The sequence below is a fragment of the Pleurodeles waltl genome, chromosome 8 (genome assembly GCF_031143425.1).
Source record: "Pleurodeles waltl isolate 20211129_DDA chromosome 8, aPleWal1.hap1.20221129, whole genome shotgun sequence".
In the NCBI taxonomy this organism is placed as follows: Eukaryota; Metazoa; Chordata; class Amphibia; order Caudata; family Salamandridae; genus Pleurodeles; species Pleurodeles waltl.
Genome location: NC_090447.1, coordinates 1,531,871,964 through 1,531,889,215, shown reverse-complemented (window position 1 = coordinate 1,531,889,215; position 17,252 = coordinate 1,531,871,964). Strand labels below are relative to the sequence as shown.

The 17,252-nt window shown below is 55.2% G+C and overlaps 1 protein-coding gene across 1 annotated transcript in view; it reads right to left on the bottom strand.

Annotated features, from left to right (window-relative positions):
- LOC138248933 (cystathionine beta-synthase-like) overlaps positions 1 to 17,252 on the bottom strand; it is a 151,501-nt gene that overhangs the window by 27,565 nt on the left and 106,684 nt on the right. The window contains exon 9 of the mRNA XM_069202963.1: positions 2,731 to 2,856. Within this exon, the coding sequence (XP_069059064.1) occupies positions 2,731 to 2,856 (126 nt within the window). The remainder of the gene's footprint in view (positions 1 to 2,730; positions 2,857 to 17,252) is intronic.

Sequence of the window (17,252 nt, the reverse complement as noted above, 5' to 3'; positions counted from 1 at the left end):
CTCTGCCCTCAGGGTGCTGGTGCAGTGGAGGGAGGGCTCTGCCCTCAGAGGGCTGGTGAGGAGGAGGGAGGGCTCTGCCCTCAGAGTGCTGGTGCAGGAGAGGATGGGCTCTGCCCTCAGGGTGCTGGTGCAGCGGAGAGAGGGCTCTGCCCTCAGAGGGCAGGTGCAGAGTAGGGAGGGCTCTGACCTCAGAGTGCTGCTGCAGCAGAGGGAGGGCTCTGCCGTTTAAGGGGAGGGCTCTGACCTCAGAGTGCTGGTGCAGGGGAGGGAGGGCTCTGACCTCAGAGTGCCGGTGCAGGAGAGGGAGGGCTCTGCCCTCAGAGTGCTGGTGCGGCAGAGGGAGGGCTCTTCCCTCAGAGTGCTGGTGCAGGAGAGAGAGGGCTCTGCCCTCAGAGTGCTGGTGCAGCGGAAGGAAGGCTCTGCCCTCAGAGTGCTGGTGCAGGAGAGGGAGGGCTCTGCCCTCAGAGTGCTGGTGCAGCTGAGGGAGGGCTCTGCCCTCAGAGCGCTGGTGCAGGGGAGGGAGGGCTCTGCCCTCAGTGTGCTGGTGCAACAGAGGGAGTGCTCTGCCCTCAGAGTGCTGGTGTAGACGAGGGAGGGCTCTGCCCTCAGTATGCTGGTGCAGGGGAGGTAGGGCTCTGCCCTCAGTGTGCTGGTGCAACAGAGAGGGCTCTGCCCTCAGAGTGCTGGTGTAGACGAGGGAGGGCTCTGCCCCCAGATGGAGGGTTCTGCCCTCAGTGTGCTGGTGCAGCGGAGGGAGGGCTCTGCCCAGAGTGCTGGTGCAGCTGAGGGAGGGCGCTGCCCTCAGTGTGCTGATGCAGAGGAGGGAGGGCGCTGCCCTCAGTGTGCTGGTGCAGAGGAGGGAGGGCTCTGCCCTCAGAGTGCTGGTGCAGCAGAGGGAGGGCTCTGCCCCCAGATGGAGGGTTCTGCCCTCAGTGTGCTGGTGCAGCGGAGGGAGGGCGCTGCCCTCAGAGTGCTGGTGCAGGGGAGGGAGGGCTCTGACCTCAGAGTGCCGGTGCAGGAGAGGGAGGGCTCTGACCTCAGAGTGCTGGTGCAGGGGAGGGAGGGCTCTGACCTCAGAGTGCTGGTGCAGGAGAGGGAGGGCTCTGCCCTCAGAGTGCTGGTGCAGCAGAGGGAGGGCTCTGCCCTCAGAGTGCTGGTGTAGATGAGGGAGGGCTCTGCCCTCAGAGTGCTGGTGCAGGGGAGGGAGGGCTCTGCAAGAACCAGGAGTCTCAGAATGCAAAGAAAAATTCTGGACTGGACACTAAGGGACAGATGATCAAAGCTTGTTTGCGGTCGCAAATGCTCCGATTCGCAGAATCGGGCCGTCAGCGAATGCTAAAAGCCTGTTTGGCATGTTCCAATGCAAAATTGCAATTCGGTATTAGGAAGGGGCGAGTTTAGGGCGTCCCTTCCTGAATCTGACTCGCAGTAGAAGGTTTGAATGTTTTGCAACCGAAATGCGGTTGCAAAACGTTTGCAGATTACCACCAATTCCAAATTGGTGGTAACCCATACGCAAGAGACCCCTTCCTGAATCTCTTTAGAAGTATTTCACAGACCACTGCCTACTCTTAAAAAATGAAAAGAAAACTTCCTTTTTTTTTTTTATAAGCGCAGCCTGCTAAGGAAAACGGGCTGCGTTTAAAAAAAAATGATTTCTTCATTGAGAAGCAGTCACAGATATGGTTTAAATTGGTTTAAATGTCCACATCTGGCAATATGTGTGTTTTAACTTTCTGCTCCTAAATAGAGTATTTTATTGTGAATTTGCATAAAAGAATTACTTTCTTCTCCTTTCTGCTGGTGAGTATATCATTCAGTATCTCATTCCGAGTTTCCTTAAATGAATGACTTTCCTCTCCTCTCTGCTAGTGAGTGCATCATTCAGTATCTTATTCTGAGTTTGCATGAATGAATGACTTTTTTCTTCTCCTCTCTGCTGGTGAAGGCATCATTCAGTATCTTATTCTGAATTTGCATGAATGGATGACTTTCTTCTCCTCCCTGCCGGTGACGGCGTCATTCAGTATCTAATTCTGAATTTGCATGAATTAATGCCTTTCTTCTCCTCCCTGCCGGTGAGGGCATCATTCAGTATCTAATTCTGAATTTGCATGAATGAATGACTTTCTTCTCCTCCCTGCCGGTGAAGACTTCATTCAGTATCTTATTCTGAATTTGCATGAATGAATGACTTTCTTCTCCTCCCTGCCGGTGAGGGCATCATTCAGTATCTAATTCTGAATTTGCATGAATGAATGACTTTCTTCTCCTCCCTGCCGGTGAGGGCATCATTCAGTATCTAATTCTGAATTTGCATGAATGAATGACTTTCTTCTCCCCTCTGCTGGTGAGGGCATCATTCAGTATCTTGATTTGCATGAATGAATGACTCTCTTCTGCTCTCTGCTGGTGAGTGCATCATTCAGTATCTTGATTTGCATGAATGAATGACTCTCTTCTCCTCTCTGCTGGTGAGGGCTTCATTCAGTATCTTGATTTGCATGAATGAATGACTCTCTTCTCCTCTCTGCTGGTGAGGGCATCATTCAGTATCTTGATTTGCATGAATGAATGACTCTCTTCTCCTCTCTGCCGGTGAGGGCATCATTCAGTATCTTATTCTGAGGTTGCATGAATGAATGACTCTCTTCTCCTCTCTGCCGCTGAGTGTATCATTCCTAGAGGCTGTGTGACCTCAGCCCTGGGCCCGGGGTCCTCGGTACTCACCGATCGGTCCAGCACGGTGGGGATGTAGTCATGGCCGATGCCCTCCACGATGAACTTCTGCAGGCCGCCCTTGTTGAGCTCCGGGGGCAGCGCCACGATGGATCCCTCGGGATCTACTCCGATGATCTAGTGAGGGGGAGAGGGGGCAGAGGTGAGGCTCGAGCCTGCCACTGGGTGACTGACATACAAGCGAGCCCGAGGCGGACACAGACCAGGCGGATACAGACCAGGCACACACAGGCCAGGCAACACTGACCAGACAGTCACAGACCATGCAGATACAGACCAGGCAGACACAGACCACTCACAGACCAGGCAGATACAGACCAGGCACACACAGGCCAGGCAACACTGACCAGACAGTCACAGACCATGCAGATACAGACCAGGCAGACACAGACCAGGCAGATACAGACCAGGAAGACACAGACCAGGCAGATACAGACCACACACAGACCAGGCGGATACAGACCAGGCGGATACAGACCAGTCACACACAGGCCAGGCAACACTGACCAGACAGTCACAGACCATGCAGATACAGACCAGGCAGACACAGACCAGGCAGATACAGACCAGGAAGACACAGACCAGGCAGATACAGACCAGAAAGACACAGACCAGGCAGATACAGACCACACACAGACCAGGCAGATACAGAGCAGGCAGATACAGAGCAGGCAAACACAGACCAGGCAGATACAGACCGGGCAGATACAGACCGGGCAGGCTGGGACGACTCAGGGCAGACACAGGCCAGGCAACACTGACCAGACAGTCACAGACCATGCAGATACAGACCAGGCAGACACAGACCAGGCAGACACAGACCAGGTGGATACAGACCATGCAGATACAGACCAGGTGGATACAGACCGGACAGGTATAGGGCAGGCAGACACAGACGATGCAGAGACTAACCAGGCAGATACGGAGCAGTCAGACTTAGACCACGCAGATACAGACCTGGCAGACACAGACCAGGTGGATACAGACCAGGGAAATATGGACCAGAGAGATACAGACCAGGCAGACACAGACCACACAGATACTAACCAGGCAGACTCAGACCAGAAGACAGAGGCTGATACAGACCAGCTACATACAGACCAGGCAGACACAGACCGGGTGGATATGGACGAGGCAGACACAGACCAGGCATACACAGACCAGGCAGGCTACTAGATCTCTAGCATACAACCGAGCTAAAGGCAGATACAGACCAGGCAGACACAGACTAGGTGGATACGGATGAGGCAGTTATAGATCAGGCAGACACAGACAGGCAGCTACAGACCAGGCAGCTACAGACCAGGCAGATAGAGACCAGATAGAGACAGACCAGGCAACACTGACCAGTTACACACAGACTAGGCAGATGCAGACCAGACAGAAACAGACCAGACACAGAGCAGGCAGACACAGACTCTGCAGGTACAGAGAAGGCAGACTCAGACCAGGGAGACTCAGACCAGGCTGATACAAACCAGGCCTTCTTGCACCTGACACTACACACCTCAAAACCCTCAACGCGGCTGGACTGGCTGCACATCTCACACCTGACATCAGACACCTCAAGGTCTCTGGACTGGCTGCACATCTCACACCTGACATCAGACACCTCAAGGCCTTAGGACTGGCTGCACATCTCACTCCTGACACCAGTCACCTCAAGGTCTCTGGACTGGCTGCACATCTCACACCTGACATCAGACACCTCCAGGCCTTAGGACTGGCTGCACATCTCACACCTGACATCAGACACCTCCAGGCCTTAGGACTGGCTGCACATCTCACTCCTGACATCAGACACCTCAAGGCCTCTGGACTGGCTGCACATCTCACACCTGACATCAGACACCTCAAGGCCTCTGGACTGGCTACACATCTCACACCTGACATCAGACACCTCAAGGCCCTAGGACTGGCTGCACATCTCACACCTGGCACTACATAACTCAAGGCCTCTGGACTGGCTGCACATCTCACACCTGACATCAGACACCTCAAGGCCTCTGGACTGGCTGCACATCTGACACCTGACATCAGACACCTCAAGGCCTCTGGACTGGCTGCACATCTCACACCTGGCACTACATAACTCAAGGCCTCTGGACTGGCTGCACATCTCACACCTCACATCACACACCTCAAGGCCTCTGAACTGGCTGCACATCTCACACCTGCCATCAGACACCTCAAGGCCTCTGGACTGGCCGCACATCTCACACCTGACATCAGACACCTCAAGGCCTCTGGACTGGCTGCACATCTCACACCTGACATCAGACACCTCAAGGCCTCTAGACTGGCCGCACATATCACACCTGACACCACATAACTCAAGGCCTCAGGACTGGCTGCACATCTCACACCTGACATCAGACACCTCAAGGCCTCTGGACTGGCTGCACATCTCACACCTGACATCAGACACCTCAAGACCTCTGGACTGGCCGCTCATCTCCCTCCTGACATCAGACACCTCAAGGACTCTGGACTGGCCGCACATCTCACACCTGACATCAGACACCTCAAGGCCTCTGGACTGGCCGCTTATCTCACACCTGACATCAGACACCTCAAGGTCTCTGGACTGGCTGCACATCTCACACCTGACATCAGACACCTCAAGGCCTTAGGACTGGCTGCACATCTCACACCTGACGCTACATAACTCAAGGCCTCTGGACTGGCTGCACATCTCACACCTGACATCAGACACCTCAAGGCCTCTGGACTGGCTGCACATCTCACACCTGACATCAGACACCTCAAGGCCTCTGGACTGGTGGCACATCTCACACCTGGCACTACATAACTCAAGGCCTTTGGACTGGCTGTACATCTCACACCTGACATCAGACACCTCAAGGCCTCTGGACTGGCTGCACATCTCACACCTGACATCAGACACCTCAAGGCCTCTGGACTGGCTGCACATCTCACACCTGGCACTACATAACTCAAGGCCTCTGGACTGTCTGCACATCTCACACCTGACATCAGACACCTCAAGGCCTCTGGACTGGCTGCACATCTCACACCTGACATCAGACACATCAAGGCCTCTGGACTGGCTGCATATCTCACACCTGGCACTACATAACTCAAGGCCTCTGGACTGGCTGCACATCTCACACCTCACATCAGACACCTCAAGGCCTCTGGACTGGCTGCACATCTCACACCTGCCATCAGACACCTCAAGGCCTCTGGACTGGCTGCACATCTCACACCTGACATCAGACACCTCAAGGCCTCTGGACTGGCTGCACATCTCACTCCTGACATCAGACACCTCAAGGCCTCTGGACTGGCTGCACATCTCACACCTGGCACTACATAACTCAAGGCCTCTGAACTGGCTGCACATCTCACACCTCACATCAGACACCTCAAGGCCTCTGGACTGGCTGCACATCTCACACCTGCCATCAGACACCTCAAGGCCTCTGGACTGGCTCCACATCTCACACCTGACATCAGACACCTCAACGCCTCTGGACTGGCCGCACATCTCACACCTGACATCAGACATCTCAAGGCCTCTGGACTGGCCGCTTATCTCACACCTGACATCAGACACCTCAAGGTCTCTGGACTGGCTGCACATCTCACACCTGACATCAGACACCTCAAGGCCTTAGGACTGGCTGCACATCTCACACCTGACGCTACATAACTCAAGGCCTCTGGACTGGCTGCACATCTCACACCTGACATCAGACACCTCAAGGCCTCTGGACTGGCTGCACATCTCACACCTGACATCAGACACCTCAAGGCCTCTGGACTGGCTGCACATCTCACACCTGGCACTACATAACTCAAGGCCTTTGGACTGGCTGCACATCTCACACCTGACATCAGACACCTCAAGGCCTCTGGACTGGCTGCACATCTCACACCTGCCATCAGACACCTCAAGGCCTCTGGACTGGCTGCACATCTCACACCTGGCACTACATAACTCAAGGCCTCTGGACTGTCTGCACATCTCACACCTGACATCAGACACCTCAAGGCCTCTGGACTGGCTGCACATCTCACACCTGACATCAGACACATCAAGGCCTCTGGACTGGCTGCACATCTCACACCTGGCACTACATAACTCAAGGCCTCTGGACTGGCTGCACATCTCACACCTCACATCAGACACCTCAAGGCCTCTGGACTGGCTGCACATCTCACACCTGCCATCAGACACCTCAAGGCCTCTGGACTGGCTGCACATCTCACACCTGACATCAGACACCTCAAGGCCTCTGGACTGGCTGCACATCTCACTCCTGACATCAGACACCTCGTGGCCTCTGGACTGGCCGCATATCTCACACCTGACATCAGACACCTCAAGGCCTCTGGACTGGCCGCACATCTCACACCTGACATCAGACACCTCAAGGCCTCTGGACTGGCCGCTTATCTCACACCTGACATCAGACACCTCAAGGTCTCTGGACTGGCTGCACATCTCACACTGACATCAGACACCTCAAGGCCTTAGGACTGGCTGCACATCTCACACCTGACGCTACATAACTCAAGGCCTCTGGACTGGCTGCACATCTCACACCTGACATCAGACACCTCAAGGCCTCTGGACTGGCTGCACATCTCACACCTGACATCAGACACCTCAAGGCCTCTGGACTGGCTGCACATCTCACACCTGGCACTACATAACTCAAGGCCTCTGGACTGTCTGCACATCTCACACCTGGCACTACATAACTCAAGGCCTCTGGACTGGCTGCACATCTCACACCTGACATCAGACACATGAAGGCCTCTGGACTGGCTGCACATCTCACACCTGGCACTACATAACTCAAGGCCTCTGGACTGGCTGCACATCTCACACCTCACATCAGACACCTCAAGGCCTCTGGACTGGCTGCACATCTCACACCTGCCATCAGACACCTCAAGGCCTCTGGACTGGCTGCACATCTCACACCTGACATCAGACACCTCAAGGCCTCTGGACTGGCTGCACATCTCACTCCTGACATCAGACACCTCAAGGCCTCTGGACTGGCCGCACATCTCACACCTGACATCAGACACCTCAAGGCCTCTGGACTGGCTACACATCTCACACCTGACATCAGACACCTCAAGGCCTCTGGACTGGCCGCTTATCTCACACCTGACATCAGACACCTCAAGGTCTCTGGACTGGCTGCACATCTCACACCTGACATCAGACACCTCAAGGCCTTAGGACTGGCTGCACATCTCACACCTGACGCTACATAACTCAAGGCCTCTGGACTGGCTGCACATCTCACACCTGACATCAGACACCTCAAGGCCTCTGGACTGGCTGCACATCTCACACCTGGCACTACATAACTCAAGGCCTTTGGACTGACTGCACATCTCACACCTGACATCAGACACCTCAAGGCCTCTGGACTGTCTGCACATCTCACACCTGACATCAGACACCTCAAGGCCTCTGGACTGGCTGCACATCTCACACCTGACATCAGACACATCAAGGCCTCTGGACTGGCTGCACATCTCACACCTGGCACTACATAACTCAAGGCCTCTGGACTGGCTGCACATCTCACACCTCACATCAGACACCTCAAGGCCTCTGGACTGGCTGCACATCTCACACCTGCCATCAGACACCTCAAGGCCTCTGGACTGGCTGCACATCTCACACCTGACATCAGACACCTCAAGGCCTATGGACTGGCTGCACATCTCACTCCTGACATCAGACACCTCAAGGCTTCTGGACTGGCCGCACATCTCACACCTGACATCAGACACCTCAAGGCCTCTGGACTGGCCGCTGATCTCACACCTGACATCAGACACCTCAAGGCCTCTGGAATGGCTGCACATCTCACACCTGCCATCAGACACCTCAAGGCCTCTGGACTGGCTGCACATCTCACACCTGACATCAGACACCTCAAGGCCTCTGGACTGGCTGCACATCTCACTCCTGACATCAGACACCTCAAGGCCTCTGGAATGGCCGCACATCTCACACCTGACATCAGACACCTCAAGGCCTCTGGACTGGCCGCTGATCTCACACCTGACATCAGACACCTCAAGGCCTCTGGACTGGCCGCACATCTCACACCTGGCACTACATAACTCAAGGCCTTTGGACTGGCTGCACATCTCACACCTGACATCAGACACCTCAAGGCCTCTGGACTGGCTGCACATCTCACACCTGACATCATACACCTCAAGGCCTTAGGACTGGCTGCACATCTCACACCTGACGCTACATAACTCAAGGCCTCTGGACTGGCTGCACATCTCACACCTGACATCAGACACCTCAAGGCCTCTGGACTGGCTGCACATCTCACACCTGACATCAGACACCTCAAGGCCTCTGGACTGGCTGCACATCTCACACCTGGCACTACATAACTCAAGGCCTTTGGACTGGCTGCACATCTCACACCTGACATCAGACACCTCAAGGCCTCTGGACTGGCTGCACATCTCACACCTGACATCAGACACCTCAAGGCCTCTGGACTGGCTGCACATCTCACACCTGGCACTACATAACTCAAGGCCTCTGGACTGTCTGCACATCTCACAGCTGACATCAGACACATCAAGGCCTCTGGACTGGCTGCATATCTCACACCTGGTACTACATAACTCAAGGCCTCTGGACTGGCTGCACATCTCACACCTGCCATCAGACACCTCAAGGCCTCTGGACTGGCTGCACATCTCACACCTGACATCAGACACCTCAAGGCCTCTGGACTGGCTGCACATCTCACTCCTGACATCAGACACCTCAAGGCCTCTGGACTGGCTGCACATCTCACACCTGGCACTACATAACTCAAGGCCTCTGGACTGGCTGCACATCTCACACCTCACATCAGACACCTCAAGGCCTCTGGACTGGCTGCACATCTCACACCTGCCATCAGACACCTCAAGGCCTCTGAACTGGCTGCACATCTCACACCTGACATCAGACACCTCAAGGCCTCTGGACTGGCCGCACATCTCACACCTGACATCAGACACCTCAAGGCCTCTGGACTGGCCGCTTATCTCACACCTGACATCAGACACCTCAAGGCCTTAGGACTGGCTGCACATCTCACACCTGACGCTATATAACTCAAGGCCTCTGGACTGGCTGCACATCTCACACCTGACATCAGACACCTCAAGGCCTCTGGACTGGCTGCACATCTCACACCTGGCACTACATAACTCAAGGCCTTTGGACTGGCTGCACATCTCACACCTGACATCAGACACCTCAAGGCCTCTGGACTGGCTGCACATCTCACACCTGACATCAGACACCTCAAGGCCTCTGGACTGGCTGCACATCTCACACCTGGCACTACATAACTCAAGGCCTCTGGACTGTCTGCACATCTCACACCTGACATCAGACACCTCAAGGCCTCTGGACTGGCTGCACATCTCACACCTGACATCAGACACATCAAGGCCTCTGGACTGGCTGCACATCTCACACCTGGCACTACATAACTCAAGGCCTCTGGACTGGCTGCACATCTCACACCTCACATCAGACACCTCAAGGCCTCTGGACTGGCTGCACATCTCACACCTGCCATCAGACACCTCAAGGCCTCTAGACTGGCTGCACATCTCACACCTGACATCAGACACCTCAAGGCCTCTGGACTGGCTGCACATCTCACTCCTGACATCAGACACCTCAAGGCCTCTGGACTGGCCACACATCTCACACCTGACATCAGACACCTCAAGGCCTCTGGACTGGCCGCACATCTCACACCTGACATCAGACACCTCAAGGCCTCTGGACTGTCCGCTTATCTCACACCTGACATCAGACACCTCAAGGTCTCTGGACTGGCTGCACATCTCACACCTGACATCAGACACCTCAAGGCCTTAGGACTGGCTGCACATCTCACACCTGACGCTACATAACTCAAGGCCTCTGGACTGGCTGCACATCTCACACCTGACATCAGACACCTCAAGGCCTCTGGACTGGCTGCACATCTCACACCTGACATCAGACACCTCAAGGCCTCTGGACTGGCATCACATCTCACACCTGGCACTACATAACTCAAGGCCTTTGGACTGGCTGCACATCTCACACCTGACATCAGACACCTCAAGGCCTCTGGACTGGCTGCACATCTCACACCTGACATCAGACACCTCAAGGCCTCTGGACTGGCTGCACATCTCACACCTGGCACTACATAACTCAAGGCCTCTGGACTGTCTGCACATCTCACACCTGACATCAGACACCTCAAGGCCTCTGGACTGGCTGCACATCTCACACCTGACATCAGACACCTCAAGGCCTCTGGACTGGCCGCTTATCTCACACCTGACATCAGACACCTCAAGGTCTCTGGACTGGCTGCACATCTCACACCTGACATCAGACACCTCAAGTTCCTTAGGACTGGCTGCACATCTCACACCTGACGCTATATAACTCAAGGCCTCTGGACTGGCTGCACATCTCACACCTGACATCAGACACCTCAAGGCCTCTGGACTGGCTGCACATCTCACAACAGACATCAGACACCTCAAGGCCTCTGGACTGGCTGCACATCTCACACCTGGCACTACATAACTCAAGGCCTTTGGACTGGCTGCACATCTCACACCTGACATCAGACACCTCAAGGCCTCTGGACTGGCTGCACATCTCACACCTGACATCAGACACCTCAAGGCCTCTGGACTGGCTGCACATCTCACACCTGGCACTACATAACTCAAGGCCTCTGGACTGTCTGCACATCTCACACCTGACATCAGACACCTCAAGGCCTCTGGACTGGCTGCACATCTCACACCTGACATCAGACACATCAAGGCCTCTGGACTGGCTGCACATCTCACACCTGGCACTACATAACTCAAGGCCTCTGGACTGGCTGCACATCTCACACCTCACATCAGACACCTCAAGGCCTCTGGACTGGCTGCACATCTCACACCTGCCATCAGACACCTCAAGGCCTCTGGACTGGCTGCACATCTCACACCTGACATCAGACACCTCAAGGCCTCTGGACTGGCTGCACATCTCACTCCTGACATCAGACACCTCAAGGCCTCTGGACTGGCCACACATCTCACACCTGACATCAGACACCTCAAGGCCTCTGGACTGGCCGCACATCTCACACCTGACATCAGACACCTCAAGGCCTCTGGACTGTCCGCTTATCTCACACCTGACATCAGACACCTCAAGGTCTCTGGACTGGCTGCACATCTCACACCTGACATCAGACACCTCAAGGCCTTAGGACTGGCTGCACATCTCACACCTGACGCTACATAACTCAAGGCCTCTGGACTGGCTGCACATCTCACACCTGACATCAGACACCTCAAGGCCTCTGGACTGGCTGCACATCTCACACCTGACATCAGACACCTCAAGGCCTCTGGACTGGCATCACATCTCACACCTGGCACTACATAACTCAAGGCCTTTGGACTGGTTGCACATCTCACACCTGACATCAGACACCTCAAGGCCTCTGGACTGGCTGCACATCTCACACCTGACATCAGACACCTCAAGGCCTCTGGACTGGCTGCACATCTCACACCTGGCACTACATAACTCAAGGCCTCTGGACTGTCTGCACATCTCACACCTGACATCAGACACCTCAAGGCCTCTGGACTGGCTGCACATCTCACACCTGACATCAGACACATCAAGGCCTCTGGACTGGCTGCACATCTCACACCTGGCACTACATAACTCAAGGCCTCTGGACTGGCTGCACATCTCACACCTGCCATCAGACACCTCAATGCCTCTGGACTGGCTGCACATCTCACACCTGCCATCAGACACCTCAAGGCCTCTGGACTGGCTGCACATCTCAAACCTGACATCAGACACCTCAAGGCCTCTGGACTGGCTGCACATCTCACTCCTGACATCAGACACCTCAAGGCCTCTGGACTGGCCGCACATCTCACACCTGCCATCAGACACCTCAAGGCCTCTGGACTGGCCGCTGATCTCACACCTGACATCAGACACCTCAAGGCCTCTGGACTGGCCGCTGATCTCACACCTGACATCAGACACCTCAAGGCCTCTGGACTGGCTGCACATCTCACACCTGGCACTACATAACTCAAGGCCTCTGGACTGGCTGCACATCTCACACCTGACATCAGACACCTCAAGGCCTCTGGACTGGCTGCACATCTCACACCTGCCATCAGACACCTCAAGGCCTCTGGACTGGCTGCACATCTCACACCTGACATCAGACACCTCAAGGCCTCTGGACTGGCTGCACATCTCACTCCTGACATCAGACACCTCAAGGCCTCTGGACTGGCCGCACATCTCACACCTGACATCAGACACCTTAAGGCCTCTGGACTGGCCGCACATCTCACACCTGACATCAGACACCTCAAGGCCTCTGGACTGGCCGCTGATCTCACACCTGACATCAGACACCTCAAGGCCTCTGGACTGGCCGCTGATCTCACACCTGACATCAGACACCTCAAGGCCTCTGGACTGGCTGCACATCTCACACCTGACATCAGACACATCAAGGCCTCTGGACTGGCTGCACATCTCACACCTGGCACTACATAACTCAAGGCCTCTGGACTGTCTGCACATCTCACACCTGACATCAGACACCTCAAGGCCTCTGGACTGGCTGCACATCTCACACCTGACATCAGACACATCAAGGCCTCTGGACTGGCTGCACATCTCACACCTGGCACTACATACCTCAAGGCCTCTGGACTGGCTGCACATATCACACCTCACATCAGACACCTCAAGGCCTCTGGACTGGCTGCACATCTCACACCTGCCATCAGACACCTCAAGGCCTCTAGACTGGCCGCACATCTCACACCTGACATCAGACACCTCAAGGCCTCTGGACTGGCTGCACATCTCACTCCTGACATCAGACACCTCAAGGCCTCTGGACTGGCTGCACATCTCACACCTGCCATCAGACACCTCAAGGCCTCTGGACTGGCTGCACATCTCACACCTGACATCAGACACCTCAAGGCCTCTGGACTGGCTGCACATCTCACTCCTGACATCAGACACCTCAAGGCCTCTGGACTGGCCGCACATCTCACACCTGACATCAGACACCTCAAGGCCTCTGGACTGGCCGCACATCTCACACCTGACATCAGACACCTCAAGGCCTCTGGACTGGCCGCTGATCTCACACCTGACATCAGACACCTCAAGGCCTCTGGACTGGCCGCTGATCTCACACCTGACATCAGACACCTCAAGGCCTCTGGACTGGCTGCACATCTCACACCTGACATCAGACACATCAAGGCCTCTGGACTGGCTGCACATCTCACACCTGGCACTACATAACTCAAGGCCTCTGGACTGTCTGCACATCTCACACCTGACATCAGACACCTCAAGGCCTCTGGACTGGCTGCACATCTCACACCTGACATCAGACACATCAAGGCATCTGGACTGGCTGCACATCTCACACCTGGCACTACATAACTCAAGGCCTCTGGACTGGCTGCACATCTCACACCTCACATCAGACACCTCAAGGCCTCTGGACTGGCTGCACATCTCACACCTGCCATCAGACACCTCAAGGCCTCTGGACTGGCCGCACATCTCACACCTGACATCAGACACCTCAAGGCCTCTGGACTGGCTGCACATCTCACACCTGGCACTACATAACTCAAGGCCTTTGGACTGGCTGCACATCTCACACCTGACATCAGACACCTCAAGGCCTCTGGACTGGCTGCACATCTCACACCTGACATCAGACACCTCAAGGCCTCTGGACTGGCTGCACATCTCACACCTGGCACTACATAACTCAAGGCCTCTGGACTGTCTGCACATCTCACACCTGACATCAGACACCTCAAGGCCTCTGGACTGGCTGCACATCTCACACCTGACATCAGACACATGAAGGCCTCTGGACTGGCTGCACATCTCACACCTGGCACTACATAACTCAAGGCCTCTGGACTGGCTGCACATCTCACACCTCACATCAGACACCTCAAGGCCTCTGGACTGGCTGCACATCTCACACCTGCCATCAGACACCTCAAGGCCTCTGGACAGGCTGCACATCTCACACCTGACATCAGACACCTCAAGGCCTCTGGACTGGCTGCACATCTCACTCCTGACATCAGACACCTCAAGGCCTCTGGACTGGCCACACATCTCACACCTGACATCAGACACCTCAAGGCCTCTGGACTGGCCGCACATCTCACACCTGACATCAGACACCTCAAGGCCTCTGGACTGTCCGCTTATCTCACACCTGACATCAGACACCTCAAGGTCTCTGGACTGGCTGCACATCTCACACCTAACATCAGACACCTCAAGGCCTTAGGACTGGCTGCACATCTCACACCTGACGCTACATAACTCAAGGCCTCTGGACTGGCTGCACATCTCACACCTGACATCAGACACCTCAAGGCCTCTGGACTGGCTGCACATCTCACACCTGACATCAGACACCTCAAGGCCTCTGGACTGGCTGCACATCTCACACCTGGCACTACATAACTCAAGGCCTTTGGACTGGCTGCACATCTCACACCTGACATCAGACACCTCAAGGCCTCTGGACTGGCTGCACATCTCACACCTGACATCAGACACCTCAAGGCCTCTGGACTGGCTGCACATCTCACACCTGGCACTACATAACTCAAGGCCTCTGGACTGTCTGCACATCTCACACCTGACATCAGACACCTCAAGGCCTCTGGACTGGCTGCACATCTCACACCTGACATCAGACACATCAAGGCCTCTGGACTGGCTGCACATCTCACACCTGGCACTACATAACTCAAGGCCTCTGGACTGGCTGCACATCTCACACCTGCCATCAGACACCTCAAGGCCTCTGGACTGGCTGCACATCTCACACCTGCCATCAGACACCTCAAGGCCTCTGGACTGGCTGCACATCTCACACCTGACATCAGACACCTCAAGGCCTCTGGACTGGCTGCACATCTCACTCCTGACATCAGACACCTCAAGGCCTCTGGACTGGCCGCACATCTCACACCTGCCATCAGACACCTCAAGGCCTCTGGACTGGCCGCTGATCTCACACCTGACATCAGACACCTCAAGGCCTCTGGACTGGCCGCTGATCTCACACCTGACATCAGACACCTCAAGGCCTCTGGACTGGCTGCACATCTCACACCTGGCACTACATAACTCAAGGCCTCTGGACTGGCTGCACATCTCACACCTGACATCAGACACCTCAAGGCCTATGGACTGGCTGCACATCTCACACCTGACATCAGACACCTCAAGGCCTCTGGACTGGCTGCACATCTCACACCTGACATCAGACACCTCAAGGCCTCTGGACTGGCTGCACATCTCACTCCTGACATCAGACACCTCAAGGCCTCTGGACTGGCCGCACATCTCACAACTGACATCAGACACCTTAAGGCCTCTGGACTGGCCGCACATCTCACACCTGACATCAGACACCTCAAGGCCTCTGGACTGGCCGCTGATCTCACACCTGACATCAGACACCTCAAGGCCTCTGGACTGGCCGCTGATCTCACACCTGACATCAGACACCTCAAGGCCTCTGGACTGGCTGCACATCTCACACCTGACATCAGACACATCAAGGCCTCTGGACTGGCTGCACATCTCACACCTGGCACTACATAACTCAAGGCCTCTGGACTGTCTGCACATCTCACACCTGACATCAGACACCTCAAGGCCTCTGGACTGGCTGCACATCTCACACCTGACATCAGACACATCAAGGCCTCTGGACTGGCTGCACATCTCACACCTGGCACTACATAACTCAAGGCCTCTGGACTGGCTGCACATCTCACACCTCACATCAGACACCTCAAGGCCTCTGGACTGGCTGCACATCTCACACCTGCCATCAGACACCTCAAGGCCTCTGGACTGGCCGCACATCTCACACCTGACATCAGACACCTCAAGGCCTCTGGACTGGCTGCACATCTCAATCCTGACATCAGACACCTCAAGGCCTCTGGACTGGCTGCACATCTCACACCTGCCATCAGACACCTCAAGGCCTCTGGACTGGCTGCACATCTCACACCTGACATCAGACACCTCAAGGCCTCTGGACTGGCTGCACATCTCACTCCTGACATCAGACACCTCAAGGCCTCTGGACTGGCCGCACATCTCACACCTGACATCAGACACCTCAAGGCCTCTGGACTGGCCGCACATCTCACACCTGACATCAGACACCTCAAGGCCTCTGGACTGGCCGCTGATCTCACACCTGACATCAGACACCTCAAGGCCTCTGGACTGGCCGCTGATCTCACACCTGACATCAGACACCTCAAGGCCTCTGGACTGGCTGCACATCTCACACCTGACATCAGACACATCAAGGCCTCTGGACTGGCTGCACATCTCACACCTG